The 25,985-nt window shown below is 45.6% G+C and overlaps 1 protein-coding gene across 2 annotated transcripts in view; it reads left to right on the top strand.

The window, feature by feature from the left end:
- Positions 1 to 25,245, top strand: part of LOC134927232 (serum paraoxonase/arylesterase 2-like) — an 88,677-nt gene extending 63,432 nt beyond the window's left edge. For both annotated transcript variants that reach the window (XM_063921408.1, XM_063921407.1), the window contains 3 exons: positions 10,390 to 10,471; positions 19,217 to 19,345; positions 24,841 to 25,245. In XM_063921408.1, the coding sequence (XP_063777478.1) occupies positions 10,390 to 10,471; positions 19,217 to 19,345; positions 24,841 to 25,002 (373 nt within the window). In that variant the 3' untranslated portion in view covers positions 25,003 to 25,245. The remainder of the gene's footprint in view (positions 1 to 10,389; positions 10,472 to 19,216; positions 19,346 to 24,840) is intronic.
- Positions 25,246 to 25,985: the final 740 nt, after the last annotated feature.

Here is a 25,985-nt window from a genome sequence, read left to right as displayed (position 1 = left end):
AGTAGTCAGAGGTCGTGGGGTGAGTCGGGTCCAAAGAGGGTAAGGTGTCGGGCAAGTTATAGAGTCGCTTATAATAAGTCTGAAAAAGAGAGTTAATAGTCTTTGGGTTATATTGAAGAGAGCCATTCTCATCTTTAATAGCCGGGATAGCAGTGCGAGCCTTCCGGGCTCTCAGTCTGCTGGCCAGTAGCGAGTCGGCTTTGTTGCTTTTCTCATAGAATTCTTGTTTCAGCCAGCGGAGTGAATGCTCAGTTTTTTCGGCTAGTAAAGCGTTTAATGTAGCCCTGGTAGATGTGAGTTTTGAATACAGAGACCGTGAGGGTCGTTGTTTATGTAGGGTTTCTAAGGTGTGGACCTCAACTGTGAGGGACGATATTTTTTGCTTACGATCCCTGTTCCTGTGTGACGCATAGCTAATAATGTGCCCCCTGATGACGGCTTTATGAGCTTCCCAGATTAATGGGGTGCAAGAAGAATCAGTGATATTTAAGGAGAAATAGTCAGCGATGGCTAAATTGATTTTTTCCTGGAATTTAGGGATTTTCAGAAGTGTCTCGTTTAATCGCCAATTGGGGCGAGTTGTCGGGGTGTCAAGAATGTCAAAGGTGGCAGTGATGATGGAATGGTCTGACCAAGGGTTGGTAATAATAGAGGAGTCCGTTACGTGCTTGGAGGCCTGTGTGCCACTAAAAAAAAAGATCGATTCGAGAGTAAGATTGGTGCGGGTTCGAGAAGAAGGTATAGTCTCTAGCAGTTGGGTTGAGGGCCCGCCATACATCGAAGAGGCCAGATTCATGGATATGTTTGTTTAAGGAACGTGAGGACGAGTCGCGCTTGGGGCGGGACTGACCAGAAGATTTATCCAGGTCGATGTCTGGAACAGTGTTGAAGTCCCCCCCTAATATTAAATAACCTTTTCTGACTTTAGTCAGATCTGCGAAGAAAGAATTGAAAAAAGAGGGTTGCCCGGAATTGGGGGTGTAAACAGTGGCAATCGTGCATTCTAATTGTCCGAGTGTGCCCGTCAGAATGATATATCGGCCGTCAGTGTCTGTGTGAGACGAGTGTAGTGTGAATGGGATTTTGGAATGAATCAAAACGGCCACTCCATTGTGTTTCAATTGGCTTGAAGAGTAAAAAACCATTGGATAGCGCTTAGTAGCCAGGGTTGGATGTGACCGGGATTTAAAGTGAGTTTCTTGAATGAACACTATTCCCGCTTTAAGAGCTTGAAGAGAGCGGAACAGGGACGAACGTTTCTGAGGGCTATTGAGACCCTTGGCGTTCAGGGATGCCAAGACCAGGGGCATCTTAAATATTGCTTAAAAGGGGCAAAGAAGAGGGAAGTAGGAGAGAAAGAGATAATAATAATAATAATAATAATAATAATAATAATAAAAAAAGGGGGGGGCGAGAGTGAGGGAGGGACCCCGACTCAACAGAGGAAAAAGAGGGAGGGAGAAGGAGGAGATAGATACAGAAGGGAGGTGTCAGAAAGGGGAAAAAAAAAGAAGAAGGGGGGGGAGTCTGTGCAGGGGTTCCTTACGACCAGTGAGAAGGAACAGGCACAGGAAGTAGGATCAAAGGATCCGAAGTGGAGGAGCGTTGGGTAGCGATCGTGCTCCCTCCACGGAGGCTGAAAACACTGGAAGCTGAGTCCAGAGACTAGAATCAGTTGAAGTTGACTTTTTGGTCCTGAAATTGACAAAATAACATCCAAAGCAGCTGGAGTCAAGGGTACTTTAATTCCAGTGAATGCTGTACAAAGATATAGTAGAAGACAGTATACCATATCTAGACACTTGTAGAGTTAATTACATTTGAAATGTAAACATTTTACTGATATTCATGGGTGATACTATCCTCTCCTTTGCCTTAGTTTTGGTACTGTTTTGTTTGGTAGTGCAGTATTTGCTAATACAATTATACAATTCTTATTTCTATACTTTTTGTAGAACATCACTTCCAGTTAATGTTCACAGGCCCAAAGATTATTTTATTTCCAAGCAGATCAAGATTTTCCTCTTCAAGGATACCCTCCCTTGTCCATGAGTAGATCAACAAGTGGGAAAAAAAGCATGATGGGTCACTTTCCTACTCAACAAGGCTGTGGTTGGAGCCTTCTTCTCGCTCTTTTGGGATCAGTGGGCAAAATCCTCTTCAGTCGTGTGGGTATGAGGTATACTAGAAATAGGCTAATTCTCCACCGATTCATTTTTTTTCTCCACCTATTTCCAAGAGTTGGAATCAAAAAGGATGGCTCATCTTGTAGCCATCAAGTCCATAGTTTCTTCCAGTCCATAGAAGTGATTGACCCAGTCCCAAATTTAGGCTATTACTATAACTTTTTCTTGTGCAAAAACATCCATATGTAAACTGGGGTAGCACTGGGATTACTATTGTAGATTGGTGACCCAGGTGATCCAGATCTAACCCACTCTTAATGGGATAGGTTTCACAAAGTCACTTGGCAATATCTAATATGGTGGTTGAGATAGAAAGATCTCAATAAGGGTTGTTACTTCTCACTCTGGTACTGAATCATAGTGACCACAGATGCCAGCCTGCTAGGATGGGGAGTGGTAACTCTAAATCCCTGAATTCAGTAAGCTTTGTGCCATAAGGGGGCAAAGCTACTCATAAATGCGATAAGAGAGACTGCTAAGTGTATGCGCTGGACAGAATGCTATGTTTGTACAGTTTCTGCAGTCTTCATTCCATGATTGGACAAATCAGAGTCTGATTTCCTCCGCAGGTATATCATTCATCATGGAGTGTGGTCTCTCCAGTCATAGAAGTGGGGTCAGCCAGAGGTAGAGACTAAGGGGTGTATTCAATACCTATCGGAAACTGCCGTCTTGTCGGAAATACTGCAGTTTCTGACAGACTTAGGTCGGAAGGAGTTCCGACCTTTTCAATACCGGACCATTTTTTCAGACAAGTCGGGAATTCCCGACTTTTCAGAAAACATGTGGATCGTTGGAATAGCCGCCGATCCACGTGCTTTTGTCAGAAACGCGCCAAAATCCGATTTTGGACCCATTTCCGTCAATCTCAATCCGACTTTAAAAACAGTCGGATTGCGGAGATAAGACGGGGGAGCGGGGACATGTTTTGAGGGGTGTGGGGACGAGACAGCAGGTGGGTGAGGAGGACAGGAGAGGAGATGGAGTGGGAATGGGTGAGGGTTAGGAGGAGCTGAGAGGAGGAGACTGGTGCCGGGACATCGCTTGCTAGAGCCGGGTGAGTGCCGTGAGGTCTGGCGGCTGCGTCCCATCCTCCTGCTAAGCTGCTGCTCAACCTGCTTTCCCACTGCTCTGCCTGCTGCTGCTGTAGGTACCAGTGTGCCCTGATTGGAGACCACTTTAGCCGGTGCCTCCCTGATCCACTGAACCAGACTGTGACAGCAGCCGAGGCTGGCCAGGGAACCCAGCATGGGCGGCGAGAGAGCCCTCCTCCTTACTGGGGAGTGGTGTGGCTGCTGCTGCCACAGAGAGGAGGCGCACAGTGCGCACATCCCGCTGTGCTCAGCACGGAGGATGTCACTGCTCATCACCGAGCTTCCTGCTGCTGTCACCGGCTTCTTCTTCCTACTACAGTGACGGCGGCAGCACTCCCTGTGTACTCACACTCTTCCCCGCCCTCCATGTGTGCGCTATGTAATAATGCTAGATTTTCTCACCCCACTCATCTGTTACATCATAACGAGACCGCTACATCACCGCCCGGGACAGTCTACACGCTGGGAGGGGGCGGCAGCAGCACAGCCGGCTCACTAAAGGGACTTTGCCCGACGGAAGAGGCTGGCGGGCTGTGTGTGTGATATACACATACATGGTGCTGGGAGTGTCCTTTCCGACAATGTCAATCCGACTTTAAAAAAGTTGGATTGGCATTGTGATTGATTTCCATCGGAAAGGATCTGACAAGCCAGAGTTCAATCACAATGCCAATTGAATACACCCCTAAGATCTCATGGATAATCTAAAAAATGGACTTATGCTGTAGTACAACCAGGGATTCAAAGGTGTTCCTGGTGGTTGCCATGATGGACTGGTGGAACTAGTGGTTAGTTTACCTCTTTTAGCTTGACAAATATGCTACCTTGGAATCTAAAATAGTACAAAAGAGCGGGCATTCCTGTAATCTTCATTGCACCAGACTAGCCAAGAATATCATGGTACGCCAACCTCTTGAAAATGATGGGAGAGCCATCTTGGAGATTTTTCTAAGAAGAGATCTTCTATATTTAGGTTCTTTTTTCACCAGGATTCAATACTCCTAGCTGAAGTCTTGCTGTTGAAGCCATGATCCTTAGGTCTATGGTTTTTCCTAAGGAGAGCATCCAGACAACTATTAAAGCCAAGAAGCCAGTCTCTGCAAAAAAATAAGTTATCACAGAGTATGATAAGCACACCTGTGTGTTCACACTTCTCCCTTTCGCTTGGTGCTTCTTTTATCCTTGCTACAAATTAGTCTTAAAAGTCAGATAAAATGAACCATTATTCCTACGATTTAAATGGTTTTACAGGGAGTTCTACACATTCACTCACCGTATGTTCCATCAATAACTTCTGCAGACTTGAATTTAGTTTACAGAGTCTTTGGAATTGTTTGAGTTAAAAATCCTTACTGGAGAACTTCCAGTTTCGCTCTCATGCTGTGAGGACGTCTCCCTGCACAGCTCCGGTGGGCATGCTGCTGCCTCGCTTTTAACAGCCGCCCCGCAGCTTCCAATTGGGCCCCACTACTCTCCTGTCCGGCCCCAACACCTGATGGACAGATTCCTGGCCCCGGATGCAGCCGCAAAGCCGATCTCCCTCCCGCAGCCACCACGCCAAGAGAAGAGACGCAGCCAGAGCACCTCTCCGGTCAGTCATCCACTGGATGCCCCTATTACATATTCTGACCTAGTTGCTGCAATTACCAGCACCATGGGTCCTCTCCTCACAAAAGCAGTGGTAGACATTACACAGCTGATACAACACCTCACCCATAAGGTATCAGTGCATGACATTCAAATTGGCACCCTTTGCCATGATATGGCCATAGCACAAGAGTACATTATTCGTTTGCAAAAAGAAAACCACCATTTATGGAATTGTCTGGAGGATGCAGAAAATCGTTCACGCAGAAATAATATTAGGCTGGTGGGTCTCCCTGAAACAGTAAAGGGACTTGACTCAGCCAAATTTGTACAAATCACGCTTCCATCTCTCCTGGGTATTGCTGATGAGTGTAAGGATTTAGTGATCAAAAGGGTACACAGGGTGGGCCCCCCCACCAAGCACACCTGATAGTCGTTCCCGTGTCACTCTCTTCCGATGTCTTAATTACTTACATAAACTGGCATTCTAGACGGCCTCCCGTAAACAATGTTTTGTGCTGTGGGAGAACTCCCGTTTGTTTTTTTTCCAAGACTTTTCTGTGGAACTCCAAAAAGCCAGGAAAGCTTTCAATCCCATTTGTGCTAAGCTAGTTAAAGACAAACATAAATTCACCCTTATGTCCCTTTGGCTATAACCCCTCCTTCTCTGCTCCAGAATAGGGACATAGATGGTTATCTATCTACTGCCTTCTATGCGATTCAGGATGAAGACTATTGTTTTATGTGATGTACTGTCTTTTTACTCCTGAGTCTCTATCCTTACTGATTTCTCTGTCTCCCAGGCTGTATGTGGATACAGTTTATGTGAGAACATGGACTTTATCTCATGTTCAATATGTTTGTATAGCATGTATCTTTGGGTAGCTCTTTTTCTGTTTCAGGTATTCCGAAATGTCAGCTCTGCCGTTGTTATGCCTTATTGGTTTATGCCTCCGTTTGTTATTTTCTCACCGGATTTCTGGCTGTTTTACACGGGCATGTTACATAATTTGACTTGTGATGTTTTTTCTCTTTTTACCTGTGTCCCTCCCCATTCCCCTTACTTATGCCTCTGATACATTAACTGACTATTCACTATTGTTTACTGCTGTCTTTCAACTCGTGGTTTCCTAGATGACAGAACTTAAACTGGGCTCCCTTAATGTTGTGGGCAAAAATTCCCCGACCAAAAGGAGTAAGATTCTTCAATATTAAACCAGACAAGATACTGATATTATTTTTCCACAGGAATCACATGTGACACATCCAGAAACTCTTAAACTTCAGATGCTTCAGTGGACATTACTAGCTGTGGCCCCTTATAACTCCAAGTCTTGAGGTCTAGTCATTTTGGTCAAACGTCATATCCCTATCTCTGTTATCCGGACTGACGCTGACCCTTCTGGCAGGTTCCTTTTGGTTGAGGTTACCCTGCATGATGTCCCGTTCATATTCTGCAACATATATGCCTCTAATATGTACAGTAAATCTTTTTTCCAAATGATTGTTTCTAAATTGTGGTGATTTCAATCTCATCACTTCACCTTATCTAGATCGGTCTAACACCTCCGATGGCTCTGTTCACGTGCCAAAGTTAGGTATTCCTCATTTATCCACTTCCCTACAGGTCACTGACGTTTGGAGGGCGTTACACCCCACTGACAAAACGTACACATTCCGCTGCCATTGTCACGCATTGATTACACTTTCCTATCTCTCCACTTGTTTCCTAAAGTTATAGATGCAGATATTGAATCAATAGCTATTTCAGATCACGCTTTAATTTGGTTTTCCTTTTTGGTTAAGCCCGATTGTAAACCCCCACCACAATGGCGTTTCCCTTCTCATCTGGTTCATTCCTCAAAATTCTGTGATATATTACATGCAGCCTGGGACCGATACGTTTTTTCTAATAGTGTACATGCTGTCTCTGATCCTTCTCTTTTTTTGGCAGGCATCTAAAGCCGTAACTAGGAGAAATCCTCTCTTACACCGCTGCATTGAAAAGACAATATGCTCTCTCTTATCTGTCTGTACAACAAGCACTCACAGATGCATATCAGAAGTACAAATCCGCTCCTACCCCGACGAACAAACATTCTTACCTTACACAAAAATTGCATTTTAATGAATTTTTAGATACCATGGGCGATAAATATAAGTTCAAGGTCAACTTTAGGTTTCATAAATTCGGCAATGAACCAGGTAAAATGTTGACAAATCTCCTAAAAGGAACTCTTTCCCCTATGTTGGTACATCCACTAATATCTGCAGACGGCTCTTTAACCACTGTTACTCTTCAGATTTTGGATATCATGAGATCCTTTTATGAAAATTTGTATTCTGAACCCTCTTCATCAGCCTCCCCAAATATTGACACCCGCCATGCCTCTTCGCTTTGGGAATATCCAACACTTCCTCAATTTCCAACTGATAATTTTCCTCCTTTAATGACCCCGATTACCTGTGAAGAAGTCCGAGCAGCAATTTCTAATTTGAAACCCTCTAAGGCCCTGAGGGTCTTTCGGGGGAATTTTATAAATGTTTACTCTCAAAAATAGATACTCACTTAACGGCTTTGTACAATCATATCCTAGATACCACCCTTCATTTCAACTCCGCTATCATTAAAATCCTTCCGAAACAGAGCCGTCCTCTCTCTAACCCAGCTTCTTACCGTCCCATATCCCTTTTAAATCTTGCCTATAAAATTTTAACAAAACTTATTGCCGATCGCCTAAAATTTTCTTTGCCTCGTGTAATTCTTCCCAACCATATGATATTTATTTGTGGACGCCATTCGGTTTTAAATGTTCGACGAGTACTTTCAGTTATTTCTTACCTGACCACTTCCTCCACTCCCATAACCTCTCATAATGTAGAGGCTGAAAAGGCCTTTGATCTCATTACATGGCCTCATCTCTTCCACACTTTGGAAAAATTTGGTTATCCTTCCCCATTTATTACCTTTTTAAAAGCCCTTTATGCCTCCCCTAGATCACAACTTTCATGTAATGGACATTTATCAGCTCCTTTCACTCTATACAAAGGTATACGTCAGGGTTGCACACTTTCACCCCTATTGTTTGCCCTTGCTATCAAGCACTTAGCTGTCATGATTGGTAACTCATCACTCGTAGAAGGAATTCAGATTGGCAATGTTGTCCTGAAGGCGGCCCTATTTGCGGATGATATGTTGCTCTTTCTTTCAAATCTGACACTTGTGATCCCTCAGGTGCTACAGTAGCTCTAATACACTGGTTCCGGAAGGTGGCGGGCGTCAGGATAAACATTGCTAAATCTGAATTGGTTACCATAACTGACCCCAATTATACTTTACCCTCATTGGTCCCGTCGTTTTCCCAGTTTTCTATAGCCAATAATTTAAAATACCTCTCCCCTCCTCTTTTCACATTGTTATGTTATATTGTAATATTTGTTCTGACTGTTTTAAGATGGATGTTGAGGTATTGGTAATATTTTACGGACCCGCTATACCGTGGTATATTACTTACATTCTATTACCTCATCCTTTGCAACAACTGTTTCGGATGGTTTTCCTTTTTTTATGTTTGTGTTTTCACTTGTCACATGTAGTGGGTTCCTTTATACCATCTCACCTCTTCTATTTGAGAATAGCCTGCTCTATGTTGCGATGTCTCTACAATTGTTTGTGGTATTTAAGTTATATGTACCTCTCATGCTTCTGTTCTATTGCAAACACTCAATAAAAATCGTTGATATAAAAAAGAAAATCCTTACTGGGAAACCAACCTTTTTACTGGTTACTTTCTTGGCCAGAAGTGTTGGCTGCTAAATCATGTAAGTCACTCCTCCTCATGTTTTGTGAGGATAGTGAAACCTTGTCTGTGGATGGGGAAGAGTCTCTGTATGGTTTAGACGTGATTAGAGCTTTGGTGGAAAATATTTACAAGCGGCTCTTTCTCAGCATGCTCTACCCAGCGCCTTGTCCTTTGTACGGCGCTGCGAAACACATGTGGCACCTTATAAATAAAATGTAATAATAATAATAATAATAATAATAATAATAATACCCCATGGGGCAGCTTCAGTACATTCCCAAGGTCGTAGTGTCTCCCAAAGTGAAAGAAAGGAAAAGAGGATTTTTGTACTTGCGTTAAATTCATTTATCTGATTTGGGTGGGGATACTGCACCCCCTCTCCTTTTTGTGCTTGGTTAAGAATGAGTATTTGTTGCATTGAGTTATTGTTCTGGTTTGCTTGATATTTTTCAGTCTCCTATAAGTATAAAAATTGATTGTCTGCTAGCAAAGTGCTATAGAATGGAGTGTCTACTCAGCCTGAGTCCTCTATATCCAAGGTAGCAGTGTCCCCCAAATGGAATCAATGTATCTTTGATAATTCTAGTATTACAAATGCAATTGATAAATTTGGTACAAGATCTAGACACATGGAGCACAGTATGGGAATATCTAGCTCATCATTATCAAGTTGAATTATGTTGACTCATCAATTGAAGTATACACCGATGTCTTGATTCTAGTCTTTACTGCATTCCCATTTAAGTTTAGCTACATTAAACTAAGGTTAGAGCGCACACTGTATTCACTTTTCAGAAGCACAGAGTATTTCAGGAGATATATGTTGACCCTTGGTCTTGTTGGAGAAAGGAACCTGTCTACCTGTGTGACTAAGGTGCCTATGTATCAATTATTATTTGTGAGAGATCCCCTGGAAACGCAGTTTTTTATGGGGTACCCGCATATAATAAGTATTTCTTAAATGTATCTCCAGGGGACTGCAGCAGATATTGTAGATATCTGCTATGGTAACCCAGTTTTCAACTGCAAAAGCAGCCCCCAGAGAGAAGCTGCTCTCTTGCCAAATTTACCACGTTCCAGGATGCATCTCAAGATGGCATTATCCATAGCCACAGACTAGGAGGGACCCCTATTAGATTACAATCTGCAGAGTAGGCGATGAGACAGACGTACAGTAGAAATGTGGGGGTGGGGAGTATGTTAGGGAGGAGCGTGACTAACAACCTAATTCATTTTATGACATAATCAAAAACATAGGTGTCCCAGTATGCAGGTGTCCCAACAATTTAAAAATAATACTGCAGGAAGTCTTCAATTATTTGAACACAGTAGGAGCCATACTCCGAGCATTTAAGCACTGAAGACAGCATGGATGATATGATGCTCCGGTCAGACGGGTGTAGGGAGATTGTAGTGTGTACAGTACCTCTAAATTATCATATGTTCATACAGCCAACTTCCTGGAGTCATCCCCTGTTTATAATTTACTATATATAACATGGGAAAATACCATGTCAAGGTGATAAATTGGAATACAAGCCCTGATTATAGAGAACAGAAGTAGGTTACTTGTAGTTCTACATTTGTTGGCAAATCCCAGCATGCTTTGCCAGCCTAGGCCGAGCCAGGTATAGAGCTCCATTGGGTTAGGACACATGCTGTATATGGAGAATGTCTGGGAGAAACATCTTTAACAGAATACATTTACATCTCTTAAAGGTATATCTATGCTGCTGATCTCACGGGTCATACAATTAATGTGTTTGAAAAGCATTCAAACTGGTCACTTTCTTCAGTAAAGGTAACAATATATATTAAATAGTGTTAATCCATACTTGTATACTTTGGTGGAGGGCCGTCCCATTGGACTCCAATTGTGGAAAGTAAGGGTCATGGTCAGGGGTCATTGGTCAGGTTCCATCTTACCATGCATGAATGCTTCTCCTGCCATCTTTCCTAACAAGATCTTAATGCCACCTTGGTCACATTATCAAACGCTCAGGTGTATTCCTTTACCATATAACATTTCCCTTTGTGAGTCCCAGTTCTGCACTGAGATAATACATTATGTAATAGCAGTCCGTTAAGCACAAAAAGCTCTGCTCATGCGTAACATAGGTGGCGCGACAGACAAAACCTAAGCATATTAGCCTACAAATTGAGGACACTAGCAATGATGATATGGGTGGGAATAATATAGCTGAAGAACTATTGTCCTGGACCCTATTTTCTAATAATAAATACAGCATATATTGTGTAATCTTTGTATGATCTTACTGTATGTAACTGAAACTGCACCAATTGCCTACAGTACATACAATGAAGGCAGCCATTTTGTGTGTTGAACCAATAGTCGTGAGGAAGCCTCATATCTAACAAACTGTAATATGCAACCTCACTGCAGTATAAAAGTAGATTTATGGTAAGACTTACCATTGTTAAATCTCTTTCTGCGAGGTACACTGGTTTCCACAGGGAATAACATCGGGGGTGTAGAGTTAGATCTTGATCCGAGGCACCAACAGGCTAAAGCTTTGACTGTTCCCAGGATGCACTGCACCGCTTCCTCTATAGTCCCCACTCCAGGCACTGGAGCTCAGTTTTGTTAACCAGTCCAATGCAGTAGCAGGTAAGAGAGATGGCAGATGTTAGTCACATAGACCCACATTCTCATGACAGGAGAAGGGAATAGCGGCTAATGCCATACAAACCCAAAAAAGCTAAGGGGGTCATTCCGACCCGTTTGCACGCAGCGGTTCTTCGCTGCGGTGCGAACGGGTCAGAAATTCGCATGCGCGGCGGACACATTGCGCACGCACGCAATTGCCTGGCAACGATCGTTGCCGGCAATGATGCAGCCAACGAGAAATGTGATTGCAGCGGCGATCTCAAGAAGACAGACAGGCGGGAGGCGTTCCGGGGCGGATACTCACCGTTTTCCAGGCGTGGTGAGCCCAACACAGGTGGATCCAGGCGTTTGGAGGGTGGATGTCTGACGTCAGGACCGGGACCTTCATCCCTGGATCCGTCGCACTAGGTGAGTAACTGCAGCCCTAGTCTTGTTTTGCTTGAAACTTTTTTAGCATAGCAGGGCTGCACAAGTATTCGCAGCCCTGCTATGCTGAAATACACTCCCCCATAGGCGGCGTCAGGTTGATCGCACGAGCAGCAAAAAGTTGCTACATGCGATCAACTCGGAATGACCCCCCAAGTGCGTCAGGGTGGGCGCCATGTGGAAACCAGTGTACCTCGCAGAAAGAGATTTACAATGGTAAGTCTTACCATAAATCTCCTTTTCTGCAGCGGGGTACACTGATATTCCACAGGGAATAACATCGGGGATGTCATAAAGCAGTGTATCGGGCACAAGAACCCGGCGTCCAAAGGAAGCATCCTGGGAGGCGGAAGTATCAAAGGCATAGAATCTTATGAACGTGTTCACTGAGGACCACGTAGCCGCCTTGCACAATTGTTCAGCTGACGCACCACGGTGGGCCGCCCAAGAAGGTCCAACAGACCGAGCAGAATGGGCCTTGATAGCAGCAGGAGCTGGGAATCCAGCCTGCGCATAAGCTTGTGCAATCACCATTCTAATCTATCTGGCCAAGGTCTGCTTATTCGCAAGCCAGCCACGTTTGTGAAAACCAAAAAGTACAAAAAGAGAATCTGACCTCCTGATAGAGGCAGTCCTTTCTACATATATATGGAGAGTCCTTATCACTTCCAAAGACCGCTCTTTGGAGGACATATCAGGACAGATAAAGGCCGGAACCACAATCTCTTGGTTAAGGTGGAAAGATGACAACAGCTTAGGTAGATAAGCAGGGTGAGTTCTAAGAACTGCCTGGTCACGTTGAAAAATCAGAAAGGGTGGACGACAGGACAAAGTGCCTAAGTCAGACATCCTCCTAGCAGAGGCAATAGCCAACAGAAAAATGACCTTAAGACCCTGGTAGATGGCATTCCGCCCATTGAAGAATTTTTGACACTTTCATCATTGTCATGCGGCTTCGTGTGCCGTCTTGAAGATTTATGTATGCCACCGTGGTGGCATTGTCTAATTGTACGAAAGGCAGGGCCAGTGTCAACACATTGAACACTGCCCGCAATTCCAGAATGTTTCTCAGGAGGAGAGATTCCTCCCTGGTCCACCAACACTGGAGAGAGTGTTGCTCCAACCCCGCCCCCAACCCCGCAGACTAGTATCCGTCGTTAAGAGGACCCAGTTGGAGATCCAGAAGGGACGACCCTTGCTCAATTGTTATTGCTGTAGCCACCAACTCAGTGACAGGCGAACCTCCGGAGTCAAGGAGATAATTTGAGACCTGATCCGGTGAGGCAGGCCATCCCACTTGGAAAGGATTAACCTCTGCAGAGGGTGGGAATGAAATTGAGCATACTCTACCATGTTGAAAGCCGACACCATGAGGCTTAGTACTTGCAGCGCCGAGTGTATCGACACTCTTTGGTGAGAGAGGAAGTATCTGATCTTGTCCTGAAGTTCCAGGACCTTCACTGGAGAAAAGAACAAACGTTCGTTGTGTGTGTCCAGTAATGCCCCCAAGTGTACTATGCTCTGAGCGGGGACCAGTGAGGATTTCTTCCAGTTGATGAGCCACCCGTGGGCTTGCAGGAATTGGACCATCAGTTCCAGATGACGGAGGAGAACCTCTGGGGAGTTCACCGGGATCAACAAGTCGCCCAGAGACGGCAGGATCCTGATACGCTGACGGCGGAGAAGGGCCGTCATGACCGCCATGACCTTGGTGAAGATCCGAGGAGCCGTGGTCAGTCCAAAAGGCAAGGCTTGGAACTGATAATGAAGGTTGCCAATAGCAAACCGAAGATATTGCTGATGCAACATGGCAATAGGTATATGTAGGTAAGCATCCTGTATATCCAGGGATACCGTATAGTCCTTGGGTTCCATAGCCAGTACAATAGAGTGCAGAGTTTCTGTACGTAATTTGGACACCGGCACAAATTTGTTCAAAGATTTGAGGTTGAGTATAGGTCGGGAGGATCCATTCGGTTTAGGAACTAGAAACAGCGTTGAATAGTATCCCCTGCCTCTCTGAGACAGAGGCATCGGCACTATCACTCCTGTATCCAGGAGGGATTGGACAACCAAATGTAGAGTTTGTGCTTTTAACGGATCTGAAGTGATAACCATTGAGCAAAACTGGTGAGGGGGACGTCTCTTGAAAGAGATCGCGTACCCGTGAGAGACCACTTCCTGCACCCAGGCATCCGAATTGGTCTTTAACCATACCTGGGCGAACCGCAGAAGTTGGCCTCCCACTTCCCCAGGGGGAGGCCTACCCCTTCATGCAGCAGGCTTGTCCGGTTTAGAGGCAGGCTGACAGGCGGCCCAAGAACGTTTAGGTTTGGGCTTAGAGGATTTGAAAGTGCGAGACTGTCTCAGGTATGCCTGACCCTTTGCTTTACCTGGAAGTCGAAGGGAACGAAAAGTAGTACTCTTAGCCTTCGGAACTGAAGGATTAGTACTTGGGAGAAACGCAGTCTTGGCCAACGCCAAGTCGGTCACAATTTTGTTCAGATCATCTCCAAATAGTATATCTCCCTTATAAGGGAGTACCTCCAAGGTCGTCTTAAGAGTCCAGGTCCACCGAACAGGACCGTAACCACAGAATCCGGTGAGCCAGGATAGACGTATCAGATGCCTGGGCCGCCATAATGCCTGCATCAGAGGCCGCCTCTTGAATATAGTGGGAGGCCATGGTAATATAGGTCAGATATTGTCTGGCAGTGTCAGAAAAATTCAGAGGTAGCTCTTCCTCAATTGCTTGAATCCATGCTTCAATGCCTTTTTTAGCCCAAGAGGCAGCCATAGTGGGTCTAGCTACAGCACCTGTAAGAGTGTAAATAGACTTCAAGCAACCCTCCACACGCTTATCCGTCGGTTCCTTCAAAGAGGTGACAGGCAGAGTAGATGACACCACGAGACGGGCTACATGTGAGTCCACTGGTGGCAGGGTTTCCTACTTGTTACTCAACTCTGCAGAAATAGGATAATGAGCTAGCATCTTTTTAGACAGGGAAAATTTGTTTCGTGGAGAACACCAGGATTCCTGACGTATGTCAATTAAATGGTCAGAATGTGGTAAGACTAATTTAGTAACCTTCTGACATTTGAACTTATCAGGTTTCTTAGACATACTGTATCAGGAGGGTCAATCTCATCATCAATCTGAAGAATCAGCTTGATAGCCTCCACTAGGTCAGGAACATCAACCTGTGTTGTAGAATCTTCATCAGAAGCAGCGGTATCAGCATCTGATGGATCAGTATATTCCCCATTCGAATCAGAAGAATCAGCCGAAATATTAGTGGATTGTGTGGAAGAAATGGACCGCTTAGATGACCTTTGGTCCCAGTAGGGCGAGGGTTAGGTTTTTGTTTAAACAAGGAATGATTTAATTGCTGTAACTGTGTTGACAGAGTATCCGCCTATGGTGGATTAACTACAGGTACAATATGTGGCTGTATTGGCACAGGAGGTCCCACAGGGGGCATAAGTCTTCGTAGTCAGCATATTCGAAAATGCAGCCCAAGGTGGATCTGCCACAGGTGCTGCGGGCTGACTAGGGAGTGCAGAACACCCAGTACCTGGACCCTCAGCAGAAATCATTTCCTCAGGTAAATCCGTGTTGCCAGCACTGCATGATGCAGGAGCGTCTGCGGATTTCCTGCCCTGTGCAGCAGACATTATTGGGAATGTAGCCTCAGGGCATATCAGTACAATATAGCCAGACAAACACAATACCTGACAAAAAACCCCTAAGATATGTGACTGCAATTGCAGAGCACAAACAGAGGATTTAAGTGGTATGAGGTGACTGAAACACACAGTGAAAAATACAAAACAGTATATCCAATGGAACGCTATATGGTATATGAGAACCTGACGCACTTAGACCCCCAGGGTACAGAATATAGTGATAGCAATATGTGTGATACACAGAATAGAATCCACACAGCAGCTATAGGCACACACAGTCACAGGTACAAAGCAGAAATTATTACATATAAACAATAAGACTGCACTGGACTAGTAATACTACATAGAGATATGTATGTATACAGATATAACAATGCACAGTAAACACTGGGTGTATATCACAGAATACTTGTACTAAATATTTATATAGAGTGCACTTGTTCTTAACTAACTTTGTCTGAACGACATGTAGAATACTTAAGTGTCCTGTAAATGTACAGCGCTGATGAGGCAGGTGGCTTTACAGAGGAGACAGTGCCCAGCAGTCCCAGGATCAGCGCAGCTATATGAAATGGCGCCCAAACGCTGACAGGGAGTGAGGGAGAGAGAGAGATGCAGCTCCAGGACGGGAACACCTGCTGTAGATGGCGCCTGGAACTGGGGGAGGGGCTACAGATCAGCGCCTTATTCCAGAGCCGTCTTAACAGCAGTGTAGGCCCCTGGGCACAGCAATGCACTGGGGCCCCTACCCATCCATCAGCGGTAGGGGTGGGGGGTGCTATCAGCGGCAGCTTTGATGTCACGCGGGGGTAGGGGGGTTCTATCTTTCGCTCAGCATGTAGGACCTGGAGAAATAATTTCTGCTAATTACTCCTTTACTGCACAAATGGGACGGGAAGGAGAACCCTAAACTGTAGAAGGGGACACTGTGCTGAATGACGGGGCCCTGGTACATGACTTCCAGGGTGGTAGGGGCTGTTTATTACACAGGGGAGGGGTGGATAGTGGAGTGGGCTTAATATTCATCATTTTCCGGGGGCCAGGGCAGCTGGCTTTACTGCAGATATCTTCAGTTCCTGGAAATAGATTTCTTAGCTTTAATGAGATAAAAAAAAAACTAGAGAGTCTCACCTTTCAGGAGGTTCTGGGGACTTGGGGATCAGACTTCAGGAGCCAGAGCAATTCACCAACAAAAATCTAAAACTGCATATTAAGCGTGTGGAGCTGGAGCAGGGACCAGCTGCTTGAAGGCTGATATCTCTGGTTCTGGGCATAGTAGAGACAAGCTGCCAGTGTCCACCGAAAGGGGAGAATCCCAGCTTTTGTAGTATACCCTCAGAAAAACTCTATGTCAGACAGAACCCGAGATATCTGGCTGGGAAGAACAATTAACAGGCTTGGATGGGGACCAATGCTTTGAAGTCGGATATCTCCGGTTCCCCACGGCCGATTTTCAAAAATCTGGTACCCCTGGAAAGAGGGGACCCTCAGCTATCAGCATAGGGCCCTTTTACTCCTGGGGCCCTTGGGCAAGAGCCCATTGAGCCCATACGAAAAGACGGCCCTGCCTTATTCCCTCTGCTGGACTTCACCACCGGATACTATGGAGCCTATAATAAACGGATTTTTGTAAATCCGACCTGTGATCTCTGCCCTGGTGGATATACTGGGGTCCCTGCACAGCCACAGTATCCACACCAGCGGTGCGGTCCGTCTCCTGGGACCACGAACGGATCGCGATTTTGGCAGATCCCACCTAGGGGGCCCTCTTACCTCCTCCCTGAAGTGCGGCCACGTGCACCGGGAGAGCAGCAGCGTTGATGTGTGCCTGATGACCGGAGCGCCTCCGCTGCAAGTACCCGGCAACCAGGGCGCGGGTGTATGCAGCACCGCTGGGGGAGGTGATGGAGCTGCAGCACAGAATGTCAGCCTGACATGCCTGTACTGCTGCCCTTGAAGTCTTCTTTCTTCTTAAAAAGCTCTTTTTAGGGCTGCCTAGCGCAGCCCAACCAGTTAGCATGCACCAACTTACAAACTGAGCACCAGTGCCTGGAGGCGGGGCTATAGAGGAGGCGTTGCAGTGCATCCTGGGAACAGTCAAAGCTTTAGCCTGTTGGTGCCTCGGATCAAGATCCAACTCTACACCCCCAATATTATTCCCTGTGGAATACCATTGTACCCCGCTTCAGAAAGAATATTTAAAGACTATGGGCGAAATTCAATTGTTATCGTGCCAGCAGCCACTAGATGGAGCCCAATGGAACAAATCAATTGTTACTCCGATCAGGCGCGAAGGCCGCCGGCGTCTGCATTTCAGCTCGCACCCCCGGGGATGGCTAACTTAAATGTGCAAAAACTTTAAGTGACCAGAACTTTTTCGCATCATGTCAATTAGTTTGGTCGGGTTTACCCGCTTTACGCAGCTAAGCCTGACTTCTATGGCTGCAATCTACGCAATAAAAGAGATCAATTGAATTGCACCCCACGATCTCCTGTGACGCCCTATATTGTACTTTAAATATACGTTATCTATATATTAAAAGCAGTAAGATGATTTTTATGAGTGACATATTTCTATGATGCCATTGCCTGAGTTGGGCACATCATATACCAAATTTTAGGTATTGGTCCATAGATTTGCAGAATTATATGGCATTGTAACTGGTTGCTTTGTTTTCGGAGTTATGTGGCAAAACATCCAGCTGCCATTTACAATGAATCACCATTGTGCTCTGGAAAATATGATAGTTGGTGAACTCTCCCTGTGTACCTGCTGGGTGAGCTGGAACATGTGACCTGCTGGGTGGTCTGGAACATGTGACCTGCTGGGTGGTCTGGAACATGTGACCTGCTGGGTGGTGTTCCTGTAATGTGTAACTTCACTGATTGCACACCCTGCCAGCAGAAACCTACACAGTGCACCCTAGATGGGTGCCTCGGATAACTCCTCCGCGGGTAGGATGTTCTTCACGTGGATTTTTTCATACAGCTTATATCATACTACTACAAAATGGTCTGTTTTCCCATACATGCATTGGGCCTTTGTATGGCTCACCTCCCACAGTATGGGATCAGTACTAAATGCCGCCGGTCGGAATCCCGGCGGTCGAAATACCGACGCCGGAATCCCGACCACACAATCCCGACAGGGGTGGTGAGCGGAACGAAGCCCCTTGCGGGCTCGCTTCGCTCGCCACGCTGCGGGCACGGTGCCTCGCTACGCTCGGCACACTATTATATTCTCCCTCTATGGGTGTCGTGGACACCCACGGAGGGAGAATATGTCGGGATTGTGGCGGTCGGGATTGTGGCGGTCGGGATTCCGGCGTCGGTATTTCGACCGCCGGGATTCCGTCCGGCGGCATCCTGACCGCATCCCCACAGTATAACCTTCATAGTGCGCCCAACATGGCGGCCTCATCTAGTACGCTTGTGGATGGGATGAAAAATACATGGACCCGATAGTTATGTTGGGACCCTACTCTGAGCATTCGGATGCTACAATCACCCCCATTTTGTGTCATCTCATCTAGGGGTAGACTATTCCACCCAGCGTAATCCAACGTGGTGCACCCAAGATGGATGTTTTCATTTTTATGTCTGTGTGGCTTGTCTATTGCTGTATTAATTGTCTGTATTATGTGCATTTTTTTTTTTTTTTATGTCTGTAAAGCGCCTTGAGTCCTGTTTGGAGAAAGTGCACTATAGAAATAAAATTATTATTAATAATTATTATTATTATTATTATAGTGTTAGGCCTTTATATGCTGCAATAACAATTTGATTTTCTGATGTCTATGCAAGGTGGTTGATGTGGATATAATCGTGGATAACCTGTCAGTAGACCCAGTTACCGGGGATATTTGGACGGCGGGGCATCCAAATATGTATAGTGTGTTTTTGTATGATGAAGACAATCTCCCTGGATCAGAGGTCAGTATTAGAGACAGTATACAAAAATAAATAAAAAAACAATCTTATACAGTGTTTCCACTTACAAGTTTTTGTTTTTCCATGTAAAGGGCAATGGTGGTCATTCCGAGTTGTTCGCTCGTTGCCGTTTTTCGCAACGCAGCGATTAGGTGAAAAATGCGCATGCGCTAAGTTATTTAACACAAAACTTAGTAGTTTTACACAAGTTCGAGCAACGTTTTTTCATCGCTCGAGTGATCGTAGTGTGATTGACAGGAAGTGGGTGTTTCTGGGTGGAAACTGGCCGTTTTCAGGGAGTTTTCTAAAAAAACGCAGGCGTGCCAGGTAAAAACGCAGGAGTGGCTGGCCGAATGCAGGGCGTGTTTGTGACGTCAAACCAGGAACTAAACGGACTGAGGTGATCGCAGTCTAGGAGTAGGTCTGGAGCTACTCAGAAACTGCAAAGAATTATTTAGTAGCAGATTTGCTACTCTTTCATTCGCTATTCTGCTAAGCTAAGATACACTCCCAGAGGGCGGCGGCCTAGCGTTTGCAATGCTGCTAAAAGCAGCTAGCGAGCGAACAACTCGGAATGAGGGCCAATTATTCTCTGATCAGGAATCGCGTTTCTACTTTCAGTTTTTGGGATTATAGTGCAATGTGATTATTGGAATCGGGATAAATGATCTTTTCAGCTTTGTATTTATCTGTGCTGTGTTTTGTTACCTTTCATGATATGTTTCTACAATACAGATGTGTGCTCGTACATCTAGCCTCAATATGCCACACGGTGCGACTGAGACGCTTCCAGAGGTTTAGCATACCGGATTTTGCTTTAAGTTTGCATTTATTCGATTTTAAGTGCACAGAAATTAGTTTTAAACATGTACGAAGTTGCAGATGAAGCACAACGGAAAAGCCGCGGCTGCTGCATCACAGCACTTCTTACACAGATTCAGACTCACACACAGATATACAAGCGCCACACATCAAACTGACCAGTGTAATTTAGCAAAGTAGTTTTGTTGCTTCCAGTTGTATTTGTGCGAATAATGGTGGTCATTCCGAGTTGTTCGCTCGCAAGCTGCTTTTAGCAGCATTGCACATGCTAAGCCGCCGCCTACTGGGAGTGAATCTTAGCTTATCAAAATTGCGAACGAAAGATTAGCAGAATTGCGAATAGACACTTCTTAGCAGTTTCTGAGTAGCTCCAGACTTACTCGGCATCTGCAATCAGTTCAGTCAGTTTCGTTCCTGGTTTGACGTCACAAACACACCCAGCGTTCGCCCAGACACTCCTCCGTTTCTCCAGCCACTCCCGTGTTTTTCCTAGAAACGGTTGCGTTTTTTCACACACACCCATAAAACGGACAGTTTCCGCCCAGAAACACCCACTTCCTGTCAATCACATTACGATCACCAGAACGAAGAAAAAACCTCATAATGCCGTGAGTAAAATTCCTAACTGCATAGCAAATTTACTTGGCGCAGTCGCACTGCGGACATTGCGCATGCGCATTAGCGACTAATCACTCCGTTGCGAGAAAAAAATAACGAGCGAACAACTCGGAATGACCCCCAATGGAATAAGCAGTATTCTTAAGTACTTACCTCTCCTGTGTCCAGCGTCTTCTATGGCAGCCCTGCAAAATCACTGGGAAGATAGCGTGGCATCCTTTTTCCCAGAGTTTTGCGCATGTGCAGTAGGGGAATCATCAGGAAAATGGTCGCCGTGCTCTTTTCCCGGAATTTTGCGCATGTGCAATAGACTATAGCACCACTTTAGAGTCTACTAGTGCGCAAAGCCAGACACTGACTATGCTACCTGGGTGCCAGCAAGAGAGCGAGAAGAGGGGGCCCAGTTGGAGACTGCACACGGGCCCCCTACTCTTTTAATACGCCCCTGACAACAGGTATAACTTTACCTCCCTTGCATGTAAGCAATACACTGCCAAAATCATATAATATGTGTATGAGTAGCACAAAGCACCTATCAACTTCAGATATAAGACCCTTATTCAGGTCTGTTAGCAAAGCAAAAAAGCACACTAATGCATACCTCCCAACTGTCCCGATTTCCGGTTTTTGGGGACTGTCCCGACTCCCACCCGCGGGCAGTGCTGTTCAGCGTCTATTCACTGAAGCCAGAGGCAGCATGCCAGCGGCTCACAGAGCGCTGGGCATGCCCCCTCAGAGACGGAAACAAAGCCACGCCCCCTTTGCACAGGCCATGCAGCCTTTCAAAATTGGGCGCGGTCTTCGCCGCGTGGATGTCCCACTTTACATGGACGAAATGTTGGGAGGTATGCTAATGGGCAAAACCATGCTGCAGTGCAGGTGTGGCAGATGTAACACATACTTACCTACTTTTCTTCTCTCCTCTCTGGGAGATCCTCGGAGAGGAGAAGCAGGTGGGCGGCGACAGAGGCAGGGCCAGGCCAATGATGTCATTAGGCCCCACCCACTGTCCAAGCAAATACTGCGATTGGCCGGTATTTGCATATGGGCAGAGTTTCAATGACGCAATTAGAATATAATCGCGTCATTAAGCTCCGCCCCCTCTGTCGGGTCCTCGATACGGCACTGTTTAGCTCCCGACTTTGCCCACTTTCCTAGGAAGTGGGCAGAATGCGGGAGGGGTGCCCACTCTTCCGGGGCTGTGGGGGACTACCCGAGAAACCGGGTATCTCCCGCAGAATCCGGGAGAGTAGGCAAGTCTGATGTAACATGTGCAGAGAGATTTAGATTTGGGTGGGGTGGGGTGTGTTCAAACCGAAACCTAAATTGCAGTGCAGAAATGAAGCAGTCAGTATTCACTCTATTCATGTTACAGCTGCCCCAATTGCTTACTTTTTTGGTTTGCTAACAAACCTGAATAGCCCCTTAAACCTGCAATCAGCCAATCAGGAGCAGGTAGCTACTGCTGACAACCGCCATTATCACTGAGTATTTGCACCAGCCTCTGGCCCCGGCGGTAATTGATGTAGCTTTGACAGGTGCATGGTATATGTGCGTCTCTGCTTACGTTAGACCTCTCCTTCCTTCCCTGCCACCTAGCCATGCTCAGCTGGTCACCAGTAGCAGAACAGAGTGTTTTACAGCCGCGCACAGAGCCAATATTTTAGGCTACAGTATGTCGCTAGGGTGTGGTATGACATGTTAGAATATCGACATATCATCCCTGGTGAACCAGTGGTGACTTACCATCTCCCGACGGCTGCGGCGGCCCCAGCGGTCTTCTGTGTCTCACAAGCTGTGCCCTCCCTTCTCTTGTTCCATCCCTTCCCCGTCCTGCATGGAATTATGTCCGTGCAGGACAGTCACCACGTCATTTTGGTGGTCATTCCGAGTAGTTTGCGCGGTAATTTTTTTCGCATCGCAGGGATTTTCCGCTTATTGCGCATGCGCAATGTTCGCACTGCGACTGCGCCAAGTAAATTTGCTATGAAGATTGGTATTTTACTCACGGCATTACGAGGTTTTTTCTTCGTTCTGGTGATCGTAATGTGATTGACAGGAAGTGGGTGTTTCTGGGCGGAAACTGGCCGTTTTATGGGAGTGTGTGAAAAAACGCTGCCGTTTCTGGGAAAAACGCGGGAGTGGCTGGAGAAACGGGGGAGTGTCTGGGCGAACGCTGGGTGTGTTTGTGACGTCAAACCAGGAACGACAAGCACTGAACTGATCGCACTGGAAGAGTAAGTCTCGAGCTACTCAGAAACTGCAAAGAAATTTCTATTCGCAATTTTGAGAACCTTTCGTTCGCAATTTTTATAAGCTAAGATTCACTCCCAGTATGCGGCGGCTTAGCGTGTGCAATGCTGCTAAAAGCAGCTTGCGAGCGAACAACTCGGAATCACCCCCTTTGTTACTTAATTTACCAGCTCTGTAAAGCGCTGCAGAACTTAGTGGCGCCCTGCAAATAAAGGCTGGTAATAATGAGGGTCCATAAACATAAATACAGGTTGAGTCTCCCATATGCAAAATGCTTGGGACCAGGAGTATTTTGTATTTCAGATTTTTCCTAATGAGGAATATTTGTTTACCGTATTAAGATATTTTGGGGATGGGACCCAAGCCTAGACTCAGAATGCATTTGTTTCATATACACCTTAGATGTGTTCCTGCTCATCCTATTCGTAGGCCATGATTAGCATGCTTGCGGGTATGCGTGGGCACTCCCGCAAATAGTCGCAATCACTGCAAATTTGCACCTGCGACCTGTTCGTGGGTAAGAGTAACACAGACGCATCTGCACATATAGCCTGAAGGTAATTTTATACTATATTTTAAATAATTATGTGCATGAAAAAAGTTTGTGTATATACAGTAGGGCCATGTGACCATGCAAGGGGAGCAAATACATTTTTATTTTTTCTGTGCAGGGTGTATGATCTCCTTGTTCTCTTTAAACCCGCCGCCGGTCTTTGCCAGTACGTCAATTCCGCCCTTACTGCAGGGTTCGATGTGCTGTCAGGACACGCTTCCTTGTGTTCAGTATTCATTATGTCACTTCCGCCCTGGTTATGGAACTTCAGCAGCAGATGTCAAACATCACTTCTGCCCTAGGATATAGTAGCTTCCACCCTTAGTTTGGATAGTGCTTTAAGGCGGTTTAATGTCACTTCCGCCTTAGAAATATTTTCTGTTATAGAGATTCCAATGTAACAAATGTTCTGTACATATCTGGCGGAAGTAGACCGCAGTGGACACTTCATTACCTATAATGGTCCACTTCCTTTTGCTATTAATACTTCTATTAGTAGTTCCCATGCACATATAGAATGATATATAACGGACCTATTATACAGTTTTGTATCTCCATATCACACACAAATATAAAACATCAGAGCAAGAAATAACAATGAAAACAGAAACAAGCACCAACAAAAGACAAGAAATATATCTGTATATACATATTTCTACATATTTTGTAACAGGGTTAGGGACAGGCACGTTCCTTATGTAACAGCGTCTTTTACTGGAAGCGGTCACTGTACTTCAGCAAACACAGATAGTAGCATGGAAAACAGGCCTAGTAATTAACTAAACAGGTGTACTCAAACAACCCAGCACCAAAGTCTCTAGCACCAAAGTTTCTACAGTTCATTTTCCTACAGTTCATTTTCCTGACTCTGGGCAACCTTGAAAACCCAGAGTTCCAAACCACTATTGCTGCTGCAAAATACAGTCTTTGCTTTCCTCTCCCTTGGAGGGAGCTGATCCCACAGGAATGTGGGCAATTCAGGTGAGAGACAACCACTCTCATCACAACACACACACGCGCGCGCACACACACACACACACAATCTTTATGTAGTGTTCATGTTCCCCCAATGATCAAAAAACATACTGCTAGGTTTAATGGCTTGTGTGTGTGTGTGTGTGTGTGTGTGTGTGTGTGTCTTGTAGGGAATACAGTATACATTGTACAATTTAAGAATCCTATTAATCCATTTCTGTGATGCATTTGGTGAACCACATTGTATATAACAAATACACACATTATTCTGTTGCAGGTTATCCGCGTACAGAACATTCACTCTGACAATCCCATCGTGACCATGGTGTATGCCAACAACGGGTCAGTGCTTCAGGCGTCGTCCTGCGCTGCTAGATACAAGAAGAAGCTCCTTGTGGGCTCAGTATTCCATAAGGCTCTGTTCTGTGAGCTAGACTAATTTAACAAGCCCAGACGCTGCCCAAGGGGCAAACGGAACCTCGTTCTGTGAATTACAACGTACAAAATGCACTATGTGGTAATGTGGTATTGTCTGCCTGCAGCGGCTGCTGGTCCTCAGAGGGGTTCTGCGCTTACTGTACAACAGCTGTTACTGAGGACACAAGGGATAGGACTGTTGTTGACCTTCGATAAAATCTTTTTAATGCAATATTGAACCAATAAAAACAATATAAAGCATCAATGTCTGCAGTCAGTTATCAGTTCATCCAAACACACAGATTTGGTCATAAGGGGGAAAAGAACGTTGATTGATGTAATCCCTGTGTTTCTAATATGTACGAGTTTTGATGCACAAAGGGCCTAATTCAGACCTGATCGCTGCTGCAAATTTGTTAGCAGTGGGGCAAAACCATGGGCCAAATTCAGACCTGTTCGCTTGCTAGGTTTTTTTTGCAGTCCTGCGTTCGCATAGTCGCCACCCATAGGGAGTGTATTTTTACTTTGCAAGTGTGTGAACGCATGTGTTGCAGAGCTGTACAGATTTTGTGCAGTCTCTGAGTAGCCCAGGACTTACTCAGCCGCTGCGAACACTTCAGTCTGTCTGGGTCCGGAATTGACGTCAGGAACCCTCCCTGCAAACGCTTGGACACGCCTGCATTTTTCCAAACACTCCCAGAAAACGCACAAACCCATCGCTGAGTGGCGATGCGCTTTGTGCCCGTGCGACGCACCTGCGCACTGCAATGCATACGCAGTTTAGATCTGATCACAGGCTGTACGAAAACGCAGCCTAGTGATCAGGTCTGAATTAGGCCCCAAGTGCACTGCAGGGGAGGCAGATGTAACATGTGCAGAGATAGTTAGATTTGGGTGTGGTGTGTTCAATCTGAAAACTAAATTGCAGTGTAAAAATGAAGCAGCCGGTATTTACCCTGCACAGAAACAAAATAACCCGCCCAAATCTAACTCTCTCTGCACATC

The sequence above is a fragment of the Pseudophryne corroboree genome, chromosome 5 (genome assembly GCF_028390025.1).
Source record: "Pseudophryne corroboree isolate aPseCor3 chromosome 5, aPseCor3.hap2, whole genome shotgun sequence".
Taxonomy (NCBI): domain Eukaryota; kingdom Metazoa; phylum Chordata; class Amphibia; order Anura; family Myobatrachidae; genus Pseudophryne; species Pseudophryne corroboree.
Note: the sequence above shows the minus strand (reverse complement) of the source record. Positions and strands in the feature narration are given on the sequence as shown.